General features: G+C 42.7%; 1 protein-coding gene across 1 annotated transcript in view; it reads left to right on the top strand.

Annotated features, from left to right (window-relative positions):
* Nucleotides 1-18,516, top strand: part of LOC126557840 (tachykinin-like peptides receptor 86C) — a 57,536-nt gene that overhangs the window by 32,080 nt on the left and 6,940 nt on the right. Inside the window, exons 4-6 of the mRNA XM_050213743.1 lie at nt 1,391-1,525; nt 2,104-2,184; nt 11,494-11,644. Coding sequence (XP_050069700.1) covers nt 1,391-1,525; nt 2,104-2,184; nt 11,494-11,644 — 367 coding nt within the window. The remainder of the gene's footprint in view (nt 1-1,390; nt 1,526-2,103; nt 2,185-11,493; nt 11,645-18,516) is intronic.

Here is an 18,516-nt window from a genome sequence, read left to right as displayed (position 1 = left end):
CCTACCACTGCTCTAGACTGTACGCACGAAAACACAGCCTGGTCCAAATATATCTGAACTGACGCGTCGCTATCGCGCCTTTTGCGGTTAGTCCCAAATAATGTGTCGCTAGGAGGCTTTTTTGACTCTTACTCCTTATCAGACGAGGCGCAGTGACGATTTTATCATGCTCAAAATTCCCACCGCACACACACGCTTGACGTGAAAGTTGCCCTAGCAAAAAAAACCCTTCGCCCGGTAGCACAGTCTGAAAAAAAAAAACATAGAAGCACAAAGCATTTGGGGCTGGAATTTCGCACAATTGCACGACCGTGAAATTTATATGCCTCTTTTCTTCTCGCTGTCTGAATAATGCTTGCGAGAGTGCGTCTGCTTGTAGCGTGTACGTTATCGCTAGCGGTGGCTCGAATACTCGGCTCACCTGGCGTGCACGGACGTGTGGTGAGGTTTGATCGAATTTCATTAGCGTGGGCTTGTTGTGTAGATTATTTTTAAAGATATCCGCGGATTGGTGAAGCGTAGGATGTTCGCGTGTTTCGTTCCTTTAGATCGTAATATGTCTTGACAGGAAGTCGAATTCTTGTGAAGAAAAGGAGTGGTTATTCCAACTAATACGAGCGTGAGCATTATTGAACAATACATCTCGAACACGTGCCGTCAATAAGAGTGCGTATAATAAGGAGCGAAAATATTGCTCGATATAAAATGTTCCCTTCATACACACTAAGAAGAAGTATCGATTAAACCATTGCGAACGTTTCACTGCTATAGCTTTATGGATATTCGAAGAATTTCGAGAAATCAATTATTGTTGGTTTTGCGATGTGTGGATGTGTTTATAATGTATGCATGCTTCATAAAGGGATCATTAACTTGCTGATCAGATTTCAGTGTAGCACTTTTAAATGCAACTGTAATTGCGTTCACCGTATGGAAAGCGAAATGTAACGCATGCAATTCGATACACTTTCGTGCAATTTCTCGGATAACGCACAAGAAAAAACCAACCACTAAACATAATCGAGTAAAGCGATGTACGGATTGTGCTGCAGTTCGACGTCACTTCCACATCGCAGCTCCCCCCCCCCCCTCCCAATCTGGAATGCTAACACAATCACTAAACTCTGTTTTCGATTATAAATGTGATGCTGGAAACGGGATCGCCAGTCAACCAGCCTTGCCAGCGTTGCGTAATGCTAAATCCGGCAAACCGTGGGACGAAGGTTGGCAGCTGTCTTCAAAGGATCGCATTCCAGCCTGGTACAATGTTATCCCATCTCATGGCTCTTTTCTTCTTATCTTTTTCTTCCACCACACCCGGCCATTCCCGCTTCCCCGCTCTTCCTCCATCGGCAACATCCTGCTTGCTTTGCGTCCTGCTCAATCGAAGGTACATAGCGATAGTGCATCCGTTGCGTCACCGGACGTCAAGGAAGAAGGCCCGGATCTTTCTTTTAATCATCTGGGCGTTGAGCTGTGTCCTGGCGGCACCGTGCCTGATGTACTCGACTGTGATGACGAAGCGGTAAGTTTTAACAAGTAAGGCGTGGAACAGAAAGCCACAAGAGAGCGAGACAGAGAGATGGAGAGATAGAGAGAGAGAGAGACAAAGAACGCTAGAGAAGGGGCAAAGGCTGGCACTAGCTGCACCGAGTAACGGCAAGGGATCAAATAAAATTGAATAGGACACATTTCGATGCTAGCTCTGGAGATGAAACTCGATAGTTTACTATGCAGAAGTTGAATTAAATTATATAAAGCTGGCGCAGCACGGATGAATCTGTTCCTATGAATTAGTGCGAAAAGGATTGTTCAGTTTAATTCTGGTTTAATTGTGATTTTGTTGAACCATTTCGAGATTTGCTGGAAAAGAATCTCGGAGCTAAAAATAAATGCAATAACAAAAGTGTCAAATCTTTAGTTTCTAATTTTATGTTGTTTATTCGAAACGGTCAATCTGTATTTCTAAAAAGTTATTAGTTTAAGTAATAGAGAATGAATGGCAGTTTCACTACGTTTACTTTTCTCCACAACAGAGCTTTCCTAATATCCTAGTGTCTATTTTCACACCTTTCCCATTTTTGTGTGCTTTTTTTCCAAAAGATATAATAATGGTAAAACGCGCACCGTATGCTACATGCTGTGGCCTGACGGACGATATCCTACATCCATGGCAGATTACATGTAAGTATTGCCACATATACAGCCCAGTGTAGCTCACCGAATGTACGATTCCATTACACCCAGACACATCAATCCAGTGTTTATTTTTTCATTCGAATTTCATACATTTTCTCCACCGATAAGAGTTCCGACACCAGTTCTGATTTGCGACAGCAAAATTTTGTATCACTTTGTTTTCCGCCCACCCTCCCCTAATGCCTGGTGACAAGTTTTAGCCGAACCGAACTTCCGAAGCACATTTCGGAGACCGGAAATTTTTTGTGGCTGCTCACTGTTTCGTTTCTGGTCAACATCACAGCATTTGACAGCAAATCTGCATACCGGGGCACCGACTGGTCACGACACAACAATCAATGGGCGTATTGGGCTGGAAAAATGGAACATAAACAGCGTTTGGTTAACGCTTTTTTTCAGTTCGCCGGGCCTAAGTACAGAGTTTTGCGGGGGGGTGGTTTCGTGTCTTTGTAGCAACATTTTCTGTGTTTGATTATCAAAATTGTTTCTATAATCGAACACAGAATAAATTTCGATATAACGCGATTCGGAAATAAGTAATCAAACTGTTGAATTTAATTCTAAACAATTGCAAAATCTAAACTTAAAACACTTTGACAATTTTTTGCCAAACAGCTTAAATATTCCCAAATCATTTCAAACGTGTTGTACTTTGAAATCTATTCCTACTTTTCGGTAAACTTTACCCTCGGCCGCTCCACCGTTCGACAGGACACGAAAACCAAATGATACACAAATTTATTCACTGAAAAGGCACGTCAAAAATGTCGAAAACGAACCGAACGAGCACAGCATACGTCAGCTGGCAGTGCAGCAGGTCAGCCATGGTTTAAAATATGATGCCTGAAACATATTTTTTCCACTCGAATAACAAACGCGTTCGTGTCCGTGTTGGGTCTGAACGATACAGCCATAGGGAACGGAATTGTCACTCGAGTGATGGTGTGTGTGTGTGTGTGTCACCGAGTGCTACCCAAAAGCAGAAACGACACAAGGCTGACAATATGTCCGATGACCGCTCGCCAAACTTCCAACCGAGCAATTCGCTGAACTGAGGGCTCGAAATGATGGAACGCAGTTTGCGTCGCATTGTAGAATGTGGTAAAGAAATGAATACATCGTGATTTGGACGCGTTCCGAATGCCATTGTTGGATTTCAGAATGGAAAGGGGGAGTGGTTAGATTGGTGCGTAAATCTTTCGAATGTTAATAATTGAATTTTCCTCCCCAAGAGCAAGCAGCACCAGCAAGATGCGAGGAGAAGTAATAAAAAAAACCGGAAATCCTACATTTGAGGCACGAAACATTCTAGTGTTAAGACAGCATGCAGGATAACCTAAAGTTTCCTTGTCGAGAATGAAGTACCATCCCATGGCAAGGGATTCCTTTCTTTCGTTTCTCCATCCTTTTCTGCTCCGATCGCCCATCAGCCTGCTGGTGGTAAATTTACGCTCGCACGAACACAAACTATACCCACCGTCCCTGAAGACTGTGAGTTTGCAAAATAAATTACCGACTGTCAGAAGCTGATGCGGGCTGAGGTAAAAGTTGTTAAATGCTAAAAAATGGCTGAAAAGAATATTTACCCAAAAACCTTTCACGGAACGGTAGCAGTACAAGAAACTTGATCTACCGTGCCAACCGTGGTTGGAATGGAAGAAACAGTTTAACACCATGTTGACGAACCGCTACGCTTTGTATTGGGCGCGATGGTATGAGAATACTGAGCAGCAATGTGTGGAAGCGAAGAAAAAAAACTGGAAAGCTTCTCTCCGAGGGATTTTATTTCCTGCAATCGTGCAGTATTCGACGGGGAAGTTTTTATTTCCTTTGCAACCACCTGTCCCTGGGGAGGAAGACAAATTCTAACGTAAACCACATTGCGTTGTTTGATGAAAGTTTAATATTTTCCGTGAAAATCAAAGGTACTAAATTTCATTAAACGGTTCGTTTCTTTGCCAAATCGTGCCAAATTCTACGTATTTCATAAAGTATTATCAATAATGAAAATGTTATAGTGTTAGCTTTTTTTCAAAATCGGTCTTGCTTGTGTACCGCTGATGTATCGACAGCCGTCAATAGACGGACCTTCGTTCCTACGGTTGCAGCAACTCGTTGTAGATCACAATCAACTGATCGCATCTTTACCTTTTCATGTAGATTGTATGTAAGCATTTTGGAATTAAATTCCCACCCTTAAATTACCAACTGTAAACCGTCCAAATCACCAAACTGAATGGTTTAATCTGATCTGATAGATGGAACTATAATTCCTGGATTTTCGTGATTCTGGCCTTTCAGTGGTTACAATAATTTAAGCTATCCTAGAGATGAATTCATTCCTCTCAAGCCATTGTTGGGGTAAGAGGTGGGACTATCATCATCATAAACAGTTGAGTATTTTTTTTTTTTTTTTTTTTTTTTTTTTTTTATTCATGAGGGACGGCCTGGCCGTATTGCTAGTTGAGTATTTTCCATACTGTCAAAATTATTTCCCTACATAAAAATTAAACGAGTTCGTCTGTCTTTGCAACGTCAAATGCACTTTAGTGTACACATATGAAATCGCGAAAGTGTGTTAAACCAGTTGCTCAATCCCTTGCCAACTTCGGATGAGAATTTTACAACACTACAGAACAAATAAGTTGTAAATGTTCTCACTCTGTAAAGTTTTCTACGTAAAACTTATGCACGATGAAACGTTCCAACACTATAATCTGCTTTGAATTGGTGCGGTTTGAATCGTGCACTCGAATCAAACCACATAAGCCTGACAAAAGCCCTCCCATTAAGTGAGAACCATGCCTGGTGACTCGTAGACGGATCATGAACTCGGCAGCATCGTACAAAGTTTGCAGAATCTATTATGCGAATGAATGCATGCACACCACGCTACGGGCCAACACCTTCGACACGTGGCATCCGGATGAGCTAATGAATTCACAATTACGTCATAATCCCTACAGAACACAGCCAAAACTCTCGGCATAATTCAATTATGCTCATAACATTGGCCATAATATGAGCACAACGTGCGCCCACACACACACACAAGAAAGAAAAAAAATAAAACCTCGAAGTAGTAGTTGCTGCTAGACCGTCATTTTTGGTGAGCCAGCAAAATATGGTACCATTCCCAGTGGATCCTGCTTAGTTCACTCAGTCAGCCAGAGCACCATATTGTTAAAGTAAACAAATGTAAGTGCGTCAGGCGAGCTCCGTAAGACGCCTAGCCTGCATGACAATGCCCAGGTATTGTGGGGTTGATTTGTTCTCACGTTGTTCTGCGGAATGTGCCGTAAACAAAATCCCACAAAATAATCACAGAAACAGATTCGCGTCCAACTTCGTCTAGGAACTCTTTGACCGCATGTCAATATCAGCACGCTTTTTGTTTTTTTTTTTTGCTCGTTCGGCTCCGATTGTGTGGAAAACATTTCGCGCAACATCAGTGCACATGATCCGGGTGGATAATTGAATAAGCAGTCCGTGTTGTTCGTCACAGCATCTTCCCTGCTGTCTTCTCCAATATTGGGCCGTCGCCACCACGGACACATTATGTGCCGCGTGTTGTAATGTTATTTGAGTTTCGTTAATACCGTCACGAAACTCAATTTCGGGTGAATTTGGAAGTTGAACTCGGGCCCAGATTTGAGCCACGCTCCATCAGCGTGTGGAACATTGGTTGACGATGGTAGTAAAAAAAAAAAAACAAAAGTAGCATCACTTCCAGTCAAGGCCATCGGGCATGCGGAAACGCCAATGGGAAAGAAGACACACCGCTTTACTGCTGTAGGACGAAAAAGCTTTCATGAAAATTAACGACAGTTGGGATGCAGCTCGGGCGATACACCAGGGAAACGCAGAGCGTCGCATCGGTCCTATTAAAAATTATCTTGATAAATTTTTATACGTATATTCAAACATCGGTATTATCAGGCCATCGTTACCCTCTATCGATCCCTGTCGGGGCTGACCTTTTTATCGCATCACCTCACTACTATATCCCTTCTGTCGATATTTTTTGTGACACATTTCCATATTAAAAAGAGATATTTTTTCGACCCGATTTCCTGGGTCACAAGCGAAAAAAAAAGTATCCAATGGTATGGTAGTACGATGAAATGAATACATTTCACTCGGGTCATCGGAAAGAAACCTCGCGTTACGGCACAATATTATCAACACAATACGAACGGAGCAGAATGTGAGATAATGAAACTCACCAAACAGAATTTGTAGTCTGGTTTCGGAAGAAAAATGATACATCATAAAATGGTATCGTTTAAAGCACAGCGATTTGCGACGGTTCATCCCGCACCAAGCACAGCATATTCGTTTGTGAAAGCCTGTTTAAAGAGACCTGTTGGTTTGCTTTTCATTTCACGCTTCTTACGGGTGTTGATTGTACATTGTTCGAGTGAGGGATAACGTTTCCAAATCGATCGGTCGGTTGATCGACCGGAAGGAAATCGACAAACAATGAACTACCATTCTTTCCTTGATTTCATCCTTGTGCTCCATCGACAGGGTTGGACGAACCGATGGCTGCAAGAGCGTGAAGCGAGAACTCATTATACGATTCTTTGTTTCGTGCTTCCTTTCTGTGGTTAAAGGCGGTTAAATGGAAAATAAAATCCCATCCGAAACGCACCATATCGTTAGCATCAATCACACGCTCTAGCACCGTGACAGCTTCATTCCGTGCGCCATCATGGTTTGCAAAATGGATTCATTTCAATTCATGCTTCCCCTTTTCACGTATGGCACACTGTAAACGGGGGAGAAATATTATGACAGATAATCTATTTGTGATCAGATCATCCAGCAAAGCTAAACTGACATCACATCCGGAGGTTCCTTTTTCCTTATTCTCGCAAAGCGTGTATTTGTTCAACAGAGGTGCAAAACAAATCTGACCAATGTTGAAAGCAATGCCACGCTCCGGACTTTGAATGCAATCAACGAAATTTTAAATTGTGTTACTCGTCGCATGGCTTCATTTTTAAGCTGGCCACATTCTTCCACTGCCCAAGAACAAAGCCGCTAAAACTCGACCATTATTCAGTTTCTAGTCTCATCTCTCTACGAACCCCACAGCTTGCCGGTCGGGTGGTTGAATACCTACGCAGCAAAGTGTGCGGTTAACCGGCGCTATTTTCCTTACCTCATAACGTGATCACCGCAAAAGTTCTTGACGTTGGGACAGAGGAATTGGCCGTGAGTTAGCAAACTTTTTGTCGGCTTCAAAGTTTTCCATCGCATTGTTCGCCCGTACTGATGGGTGAAGGTGATGAGCGCGTTCAACGGATGGTCAATTATTCTTCTTGAATGCCAACACAAACGAATGGTGGAAACGCATTTGTCCCAAAAATGATCTCTCTGCTTGTTGGACGAGGCTATGGAATGGTTGGTTTTAAAATGAACGCAACAAAGGTATGGGGTCGAAATTATTTGTGGCATTTCTTGATAGTGTTTTGCACCGTACGCAGGTTCAACGCGTCCATAGCTCTTTTTACAGAAAAAAAAAATGCGAATGTTAATAACCGAAGGACAGAATTTAATCATACCCAAATGGAATTGTGCTTCACAATTATTGAAAAGATCGAAACTCACTTTACTGGCAAGTTCTTAAATAAAATTACTTTCGCATAAGGCGTTCTATTCTTATTATTATTGATCATTATCACCTTAGCTTAGTGCTATAATGCTGTGATGCACTACATTCTCTAAGGGCTCTTGAAAAGGAATACGTTTTTTAAGCAATCAATTTTGATTTTTTCCACTTGGCAATGCAATCAATTGCTTGGGACGACTATGTAGGAGGTGTATTTGTTTGTAAGATTTTTTTCGATTCTTCCAAGTATATCATCAGTATGGCCTTGGTCTGGAGAGTATCTTTCATGAATATGCAGTTGATGGAAAAGCTCCTGTCTGGCCACCCAATTGTGTGGCTTTTGAATTCTGTCGCCTACATGTAAGCGCAAAGATAGTGGGCTGAAAATGTAATTATTGTAAATTGTCTTGCCGATGTGTAGGATATCAATAAAACAGATGTGATGTGTTTTGATCCAAACACTTTCAAATGGCGGCTGTTGAGATTGAATTGCTCACAAGAATAAAGGTCAAAGAATCCAACTGAATGTCAAGTGATGCATGTTGTCTTTTTTGGTATTAATCGTATTTCAGTTGCTCTACAAATTATGAAGCCTGTGTACTTTTTCGTTTTCTTGATTGAACAACCTTCTAGGACACTCTGTAGAATGATTTTCTTACCATACTTATTGAAGGCAGAACGGCCCAGCTGGGATTTGAACCCTCTGAACCTGCAGTGTCCTCCGCTGGGGCCGGAATCGCCTCCATCACCACCCGCCTAGGTGTTTTGACTACTTGGGAAAATTGAAAATCTGGCGAACATATCTCCGAGAATGTCTTCAACACCCGTTCTTCCCGAAGCAGTCTAATCAGGTTAACGATGAAACGAAAATAAAATAAATACGTATTCTAAGATCAACCCGGAGGTAATGATGATAGTGTCACCGCTCTTCACACGACAGGAAAAGGGATGAAATCTGGGATGGGATCTCCTCTCCGATTACATCTAAATCTTAAAAGCATGTGTAGTCTTTAAATTTATTCTGCATCGCAAAGATACAATTATTACTTCACGACAAAAGAAACATACCTTTGTTATTTGTTCATTACGATATCTGTGTGCAGATCATTAAATGACTCCGTCTCAACATCTTAAAAAAATGGAAGAGTATGGTTCGAAAAAATTATTACAAGACACATTTCTACACCGCCCCTGACTTTACAGGTTGACAATAATTCATTAGCAAACCATTCACCGAAAGCTGATTACACGAGCTCACAGAAATAGGAAAGTAAATTGAATCCATCTTTCAAACGGTGGGCCAACCGGCTACAACTTCATCTTATCCAGCTCATTTATCAATGAATCTGAAGATGTTGATATTTCCGTACAAACACAACTTGAGCCAGAAACCGTACGAAAGAAGTGATTGTTCGTGTCAAAAATAAAGAACCAATTCTTGGGATGCTCAAGAATCACTTCAACACGCTCAAGCAGTCTGCAGGCTTTCGGCGTAAAGTTTTGAGGATGAGGCTTATGTTTTCCAAACAAACTTCCCGCCAACCCGGGTCTGTTGCCATTGGAAGCGGGAGCAGTTTTGAACCTATTAAATAGCTTACTTAACTTGCCACGAGACGCACCCATCCGCGAATTCTGATAGTGGGACCGTCATTAAGAGTCGCTTAAATGGAAGCGTTCATTAAAGCAGAAGCATTTGCATGAAGGAAACGTTAGGCGTCGTGTCACTCCGTTTCAAGAGTAAAATTTACATTCTAGCTGAACAGCTTGATTGGTTGTAAAGAGGACTGTTTTTTTTTTTAACCGAATCGATTGTAACGCACCAGAATAAAATGCTTTACTTTTGCCATTCGAATTGGAAACTAAAAAACAAACATTGCATAACAACTGTTTACTTCCAAATCTTGCCTCCATCTTGTCCGATGTCAAACAGTGCGATTTACATCACAACTTTGGCAGCACAATAATGAACGTTTATCATCCGGTGACCGTTTTTTTCCCCCCGCTAAACCAAACAACTTTTCGCTCTCTTCATCAACGTTCGGTACAAATTTCCGGAGGATATTGTCTTTGATTGGGACGAGAAAAGATCAAACAAGTGTTCTTTGTTCTTGGTTGTTTATAGGTCGACAGGATGATTGCTGCTTGTTTATGTGTGTGTGTGTGTGTGTATGTAGGAGTGGGTTTTTTTTAATATCTCCTGCGCCCGTTGCAATTTCGTACCGTATGTATGCCATCTATCGGTACCTGTGGGCGGTTTATTTCGTGCAGCAGATGACCAATTTGGCAGAAAACGATCGATCGCACTCTGGCTTCTACAGCTTTTGCAATACGATACGAATGAACTTTTTCCGTGTTGCACTTTTTAAAGCTCGCAAGGAAGCATGAAAGATGCAAATTTACCATTGCATAGCGCTGTACCTTGTAACGTAGAAACGTTGCAACCCGAGAAGCTCAGCCCTTTCCGTCGTAACAATATCAATCTTTCTTACGAAAAAGCAAACAATATCCCCCACCGAAAAACCTCCACGAACGGAATCTTCGCTTGCTCGCTTGCCTTACAATCCTTTACCAACGCAAACTGGTGCTATGCAAATTAATAGCTACTTGGTAACTTTTAACTCACTACCAGGCTCACCTTACCTTGCTCTCGCGCAAAATGGCGAAATGAAATCATTCCCAAATAAGAAGCTGCAACACTAATTGCAAAACCAACACGCTGCTGCCGGTGGATACGACGGTGGCGACACTGCTGCAGTTCACTTTTTGAAACAAAAGGCGAACAAACTGCATTAATTGAAACACCGAGACCGAAGAAAAGGGAATGAAAGTTTCGTTGCGGCACGAAAAATAATGACCAGCTGGAGAACGCTGTGTTTAAGCGGTCAGATTATTAAGTGTCAGTTTTCGATGAAGGTGGTATGACTCGGGTGACGTTTTAATTATGCTAAATGAGTTAGCTTTTTTTTTTTTGTTTTTGGTAATAGAGAAAAGCTTTTTCCTCGTTTTTATAAGGAAGTAGTGACCATTGTATGGTAATTTTTAAAACTATTAAAAGCTCTTTGCCGAAGCCATACATTCGCTTTCGCGTAAAAGAGTAAAGTTATTGATGCTTCTATTTCGCATGTTAAGACATCATCTATTCTGATGGGATTATTACGTTTTGCTGGGAAGCGTCACAGGACACATTAATTTACTTTTCGCCGAATCATTCGTTTCCCTAACTAATGCCACACGATGGATGCTGGAATAGTAATAGCGTTCATTACAGAAATCATACTCCACCTCTTCGTTCGTTCGTTCACTAACTCAATAATCTTCCCCAAGAAGAGTTCCCTTGTCGAAGTTGTTCGCCTCTCACATACCAACGCAAGCGAGTTGGTACGATTTTTTGTTTTCGTCCGTTAGCACATTCTCATACGACATGTTCATGCTTCTTTTTTTATGTTTTGTTCAATCCGCTATTTCATGCTAAGCTTACATACATCACTTTGTACCGTGGTGGTTGCTACCGTGCTTCCCGGTAGCGCTGGATTTTCAATTAAGCTGGTGCTTCTGGACAATAACTCAATTAGCTACTCCGACAGCACTTTCATTCTCGGTTTTGCTCACACTGTTGTTTTCTTTCCCAATCTTTTCCGTTTTCCCTCTACGCGTCTGCCGACCATTCATCGTGACAGCTACAACCTGGTGTTCCTGATACTCACCTACGGCATACCGATGTTGATCATGATCGTCTGCTACTCACTGATGGGCCGCGAGCTGTGGGGCAGCCGCTCCATTGGCGAACACACCGAACGGCAGCTTGAGTCGATGAAATCGAAAAAAAAGGTAAGTGAGCTAGTGGAATGTATGAGCTGACGCAGTGACGGTGGGGGAATTCTTTCCCACGGGTTGACATCTACACTTGCTTCCGGTTGATCAAGAAATCCGTGTTTTTGCACAGGCGTATAGTTATTTGTTTTCTCTTCATTTGTGTAGTTTTGCTTAACTCATTTGGGTATTATTTTCCTTGATGAAAGCCCCTTCTGGAACACTCCGGCATCCGCTGTTTTTCTATTTCTACATGTTTCTTGTCCGCGCTGGCGGACGGAATGGCATTAAAAATGGATTCCTGCGCTGCCTGAAGTCTGGCATTAGATGAACAAAACGAAATGAAAGCAAACCAATTGTATCGAATCGATCGATTGACAATCAGCAAAACCAATCGTGCGTGCAAGGTTTTGGGGAAAGTATGAAACTGAAGGAAGAAAATCGATTAAAAACAGTAAAATAACACTTAACTCTTTTTATCACGCTCGTAAGCTGACCTTTCTCCGGTATTTAAACGAATCGTTCATAGAAATAAACCGCTTTCCTTTGCCGTTTAATAGTTGTTTAATTTACGGTAACATGTAAATTATAATCTTTAGTTCAAAGGCCACGCATTGACAATACGGCACTGGACCGTAATAATCAAATGTAAAATCAAAGGCCACGCACACCGCAGTTCACGAACCTTGCTCTGGCAATTATCAATATTTAAACTCGCTGGCAACCGGCGATGACCGAAGCACAATATATGGGTCACATAAAACGTGCAAATATACGGGATTAATTCCATTGCTATGGAACATTACACTGCCATTCAAACACAAAAGCACATGCTGAACGTTTTAGCTTCCATTTTTTCCGTATTGAAGCCCTCACCGTTTAAAATGCGCCGTGCAACATAAATGGTAAGATTGGGCACCCCCGTGATACAAATTATTTGGGAAACGAATCTTAATTCTTAATTTTGAACCACTTTTCTTCCTTCTTTTCGTTTATGGCTTCCTTTCCCCTCTTTCTTAAGGTTCGTTTATTCACCTTTTTTTTATTAACTGTGTTTTTGAATGAGTTTCCTTGGGTTGCCTGTTGTGTTCCTTTACTAACTTCCCTCCTGCCGACGTCGGATGATTAGAATTTTGAGCTTGATACGCTCCCTACCGGATGTTCCCCTAAGCGCGCGTTGAATGGAAATTAAATTTTACATTCCTTTTTTGAATTTTAATGCTCTAGTGGAAAATAAAGCAATACTACAGCATCAAGGTTGGGTCACTAATACGGCTGTGGGTGGGCATAGAATAATGAAGAAGGGCACAAAAATACTGAAAACGTGTGATAATCGAGGATGGACGATGGTATTCTAAATTTACATACGGTTTGCACGGTGTATTAAAGTTCATGTTAGGTGTAGCTTGATAACAAGCAGTACATCATACTGTATCCATGCTCTTCGGAGAAAATTAAAATATTTTAACAAAGTATCAAGATTTTGTACTTGAACTTAGATTTTTTCATAACGCTTAGTTGGTAAGAAATCATATTTCACTTTTAGTTTTGCCTGCCGGACCACTATAAGGGCTATCGATTTGACAACATTTATTTTCTATGACTGGCAAAGTGCACACGATTATTTCCAATCGTGCTATGAAAAATGGTTTGGTACAGGTACCGAGCATTAAAAAGCTTGTCAGCAGCGTATCATGCCGCATCATCGTCGCATCGTGTTGGAAAAGTCAAAAGGAAATCGATTTTTCACTTCACACTAAACGTGTGGTGGTATCTAATTTCGTCGAACCGACCTGAATGCCGCACGTCTATTTGGGTGGCCGAACCGCTGGAGAGTGATTCATTTCCGAAATCAAATTACACTAAACCTTCCTGATCCTTCATCAGAGCTTACCGTCACACCGTGTGGTTGGCCGCGCACTAATCAATTACCACTTCCCGACGGTCAGTCACAAATGCAAAAGCAGACACTCTACGCCACCCGGCATCGTTCGATCGAAAGCTTTTACCGTACGTTTCGGCACGTGACAATCTTCATCAGTGAAAGCGAAATCCCCAAAATCTGGTGCGACAAAGCTTCCGGCATCCCGGTCCCGTGGCGGTGGACAAAAAGCGGAGAGTTTAGTGAGATAAATTAAATGACTGACGGTCAACGTTAGGACGGTCCGATTGTTACCAGGAGTTGGGTTACGGCGCTGGGTTGGATTTCGTTGCCGGTTTTGATAAATAAATTATTATGAAATCATACCGGTTAGTTGGCCGTCAAACAAATTGACACTCTATCTGTCTCAATCAGGTACGTTTGACGGTGGCTAGATGGACGGCAGGTGGACGACAAACAGAACACAAGAGACAGAAAACAGTGAAGAAGTGTTCGCATTGCCAAACGAGTCTCGCAGGAAAATGGTTTGCAATGTAAATGAAACTTTCGAGAAGTAGGCGGTATCATTAGGTAGTGTTGATGTCAAAAATGATGATGGAGATGATGCTTTAGAGCAAACTGAATACATTTAAGAACCCTCAAAATGTTTATTGAAACAAACTTTAATAGAAATTATACATCTTTACAGCTCCTTTGAAGATATTAGCAAAAAGACTGAGATATACCATCTAATTGGGTCAAGCAACATGTTCTTTCCCTCTCATCAGAACATCTAGAAACCTCATGGATATTGCACATAAAATATAAAGTTTGTGCACAATATAGTTGAAAGTAACAATTCTTGACAGATAAGAACTGCTTTTAAGTTGCACTGTCCCCTGCATATTTTGAACAACAACGTCCACAGCTCTTTATTATAATATCTTCATTTTTTTGTATTCCTTTCAAGCGTTCCGCTCTCATAGTGCCGTTGCACCGTTGCGTTATAAGCAATAAATGCCCTACTTTTGGCATTTATAGCAATGCTTGTAAGTAAGCTGTACACAAATGTCATCGTGAATTAGCAGAGGTTGATGTCAGCTGCTTTCGAAGTAGCTTTTCTTGTTAAAAGATGATGGTGAGGCGAGATGGGAAAAGACTGAAAATATCTGCCGAAGTGAGTGAAGATGCTTGAATACGTTTTCGCACAAGAACGTACGACGATGCAGAGGCGTCCAGCAAAAACGTTTTCTATGTTTGTACATTCTTGAATGAAGCTTGTTACCAGACGGCTCTCAATGTAGCTGAATGGTATCGAATTGTTCGGAAAACCATAAACTAACCACTTAAAACCTCCCAGAATGTGTTGAAGAATTTGTTAAAGAGAGGGAGTAGGCAATAGTTTTAAGGCAGCACTTAACAACGACTCGTGTGAAAGGTTTCAACGGCGTCAAGGATGGAAACTTCTTCCTGCAGGAAGTGTAAGACGAACTTTATGGAGCTATTTATCTATTTTTATATCCCCCTTTAAAACCATGCAAAGCCTATGTATTCAAGATCCGTAAAATGTTCAACCCAAATGATAGTAGACGGGTAAGAAAGTTTTTTACGCAAGAATAGTTTCTTGCGGAATGTTTCGCAACGTTTCGTTTCTGCAACCACAAGCTTTTTTCAATAGTTTTCCTCTCAATCAATCCTCTCAATCTCAATTCGTTATGAATTTCATTCATTATTTATTAACACTTCCAAATCGGTCCATCCATTTAAGCTCACATTTGGGACTTACATTACAGTTTTTTCATGCTCATGCTTGAATGTTCAAAAAAGAAAAACAAAATGATTATTACTTTGCTGACAATAGAAATATGAGAAGAAAAAAAACATCAACAATTATCCAGACACCGCTTCTTAACTAGCTGTTGACCTCGCTCAACTGTTTCTAAGAGTTTCGGCTAGGAAAGCTGATTATGAAAACTGGTCGGAAATTGTACTGAATGTCACAGCAAAGGTACAGGCAAAAGATGAAAAAGAAGCAAACAATGTTTTGAAATTAAATTTCTTTTCGTTTTTCTTCCTACAAGTACCTTAATGTCGTACAATGCGCTCTCATTATATGCCTGCCAGCCATGAGGTGTAAAGTAAAAACAGTCTCAAGGCCCGTCTTACAAATGGCGGTTGCTTTTCGTATTCAAAGAGATTCTCGCCCTCAGGCGAAAAGGACAAGCACGGCCCGATCTGCTGGTGAGTAGATAGCAGTGAAAAAAATTAGATGACTTTGGTTTTAAAACTTTTTTAATCATTTACTATAACGGCCGAGTGCGTTTTTCATCGGCCAGGGTGTAGACTGTTTTATTACCTTGTTTTTGCTGGTCAAGCATGGAAACTCTTCGTACAACGTCCATGTAATTAATACTTGTTCTGCATATTATATGAACTAATTATGTGGGATGGTTTTACCCCCAGTAATAGAAAGTGGAGCTTCAATGGTTAAGGTATGCCTCAAAATCGCTCAATTTGGCTGTTTTGAGAACAACAAGCTTAATGAGATATTCATATTGATTAGTTCCATATTTTACTCATGAACAAAAAGATTACGGTTAAAGCACGCTTATCGATTCAACCAAAATGAAGCAAAGATACATCCTTCAAAATGGACTAAATTGTGGCTCAGGTTAAAGGATATGTTAACCTAGTAACACACTTCTAATGGCAATAATGAGTAACTACCGGTATACTTAGCCATATACTGAAGCAAATGCTTCAGAATATGGCTAACAACCGAGGAACTAACTAATCATTATTATCCGCTCTTAACGTGTGGTAACACTCACTGTGGTTTGGCTGAAGCAGAATCCAGCTTAATGGTTGAACCATTTAAAACTACCATTTGCAATCACAAGTGTGCATGAAAGTCAGAGTTTCTGTGAATAGGCCTTACATAGAAGTTACAAAATAATGGCATGAACGATAGAAGCGGTGAAAATTTTGACTTTGAGGATTTATTATAAGATAATCTTATACATATGTAACATTTGCTTGGCTGCATCATCTCCTCAGACAAGGAGTACGAAAATCCCATCAAAATACACGGACACCCAGGCCTTTTCAAAACGGAATTTATTCATCCTATAGATTTTACAAATTCCTCGCCTTAACCAACCTCAGTGCTTGCCTGCGAGGGCTCTTTTTCTGGGGTGGTGTTTGTCGATTGCTTGTTGCAATGCCCATTGTTATTGTTAAATATTATATTTAACACATTAATACTTTTTTGAGTGTTCCCAATCTGTTCGATATACTCCGACATCTTCCCTTTCGAAAAGACTTCGGACATTGATGTCTGCCCTCTGTCTTTCCCTCCATCAAGCAACCCGCAGTCGAGCTGCTTCGCGTCGAGCAGCCGTTGTCGGTGACGGGGGTGGAGATGGTGGCCGTCCACCTCGCCGCGCTTCATTCCGGCTACGCCGAGTTGTATTTGGATCGGACCGGTTGGCAGCTAGCGAGAGATGGCCTTGTGAGGCCAGCATCTACCTCTCAGCGTCCCGATCGTCCTGCAGTTCGTCAGTGATGCGCGCTGCCGCCTCACAGATCTGGCTCCAACGCTCGGGGCTCTGGAGCAGACTGCTCATGTCTGGGGTGACCTCGTTCGGTCCCCCGACGCCCAACAGATCCTCCCGAACCGCAGCAAACCGTGGGCAGCAGAACACAACATGCTCCACCGACTCCACCACCCCAGGGCATCCACGACAGTCTGGGGACGACGTGAAGCGAAAACGGCACAGATACTCGCGGAAAAATCCGTGACCGGAAAGCACCTGTTACAGCTGGAACGTCACGTCGCCATGATTCCTGGACTGCCATGCCCTAATGTCCGGGATAGTGCGGAGGGCCCACCTGGTGAAGCGACTGTGCACCTGGTGCCTGGTGTCTGGGATAGTGCGGAGGGACCACCTGGTGAAGCGACTGTGCACCTGGTGCAGCCTGTTGTTGACCCGACTGTCCTCGTCCACCAACAGGCAAATCGGCACGAGACCGGCCAACAGTACCGCCGTCTCGTACCGGGTGGTACGGAAGCATCTCGCAACTTGAAGAGCAGTCGTACGCTGGGCCCGGCGAAGAAGCCTGCGGCATTCCCTCTTTTCCAGCGTGTCCCGCCACACAGGAGCCGCATAGCGCACCACAGATTCTGCCACTGCTGCAAGAAGACGGGACTTGCAAGCCCTTGGCCCGTGGTGGTTATGAATTAGTCGCGTTACTGCCGCGGCTACCTGCATGGCCTTCTCCGTTACATGCTGAATGTGTGGCAGCTAGGATAGGTGGTCGTGCAGCCTCACGCCCAGATATCGAATGGATCGGGAAGAGTTCACGACCACACCGCCGATGGCAATGGAGACTTGTGGATGACGCTTGAAGCTGGAGATCAGCGTCATTTCCGTCTTGTGCGGTGCTAACTCTAGGTGGTGTCGAGTCAGCCAGTCGCTTATTACCAGTGCGGCTTCCTCTGCTGCAGCCGCAGCTGTCTGCGGTGTTGTTCACGGAACCAGAATAATCAGGTCGTCGGCATATCCGATAACCTCGGCTCCCTGCGGCAGTGGTGCACTTAGGACCCCATCGTAGAGAATATTCCAAAGTATGGGGCCCAGGATGGACCCTTGCGGAACTCCGGAGCTGATGTCTCGCTCGACGGGGCCCTCGTTTGTCGCGATTAGCAACTTTCGGTCCTGAAAGTTGCTGTGCAGGATTCGCTGTAGTGAAGACGGGACCCCCTTGTCGCGTAATGCCTCTGCGATGGACTGCCAGTTCGCAGTATTAAAGGCATTGCGAACATCTAACATGCTACCACCATAAGGCAGCGTTTGTCGCGATGGTTGGTGCGGCGGAAGAACATGGCCATCCTCCCAGCATCGACGACTCGCTGGATGGCACTGATGGTGGACCTCCCACGACGAAAGCCGTACTGTGCGTCCGACAGTAACGGTGAAGTTGGCTCTTCCAGATGTTCGTTGAGCCGGTTAAGGATCAGGCGCTCCAA

The sequence above is a fragment of the Anopheles maculipalpis genome, chromosome 2RL, assembly GCF_943734695.1.
Source record: "Anopheles maculipalpis chromosome 2RL, idAnoMacuDA_375_x, whole genome shotgun sequence".
NCBI lineage: Eukaryota > Metazoa > Arthropoda > Insecta > Diptera > Culicidae > Anopheles > Anopheles maculipalpis.
This window is presented reverse-complemented; position numbering and strand designations above follow the sequence as displayed.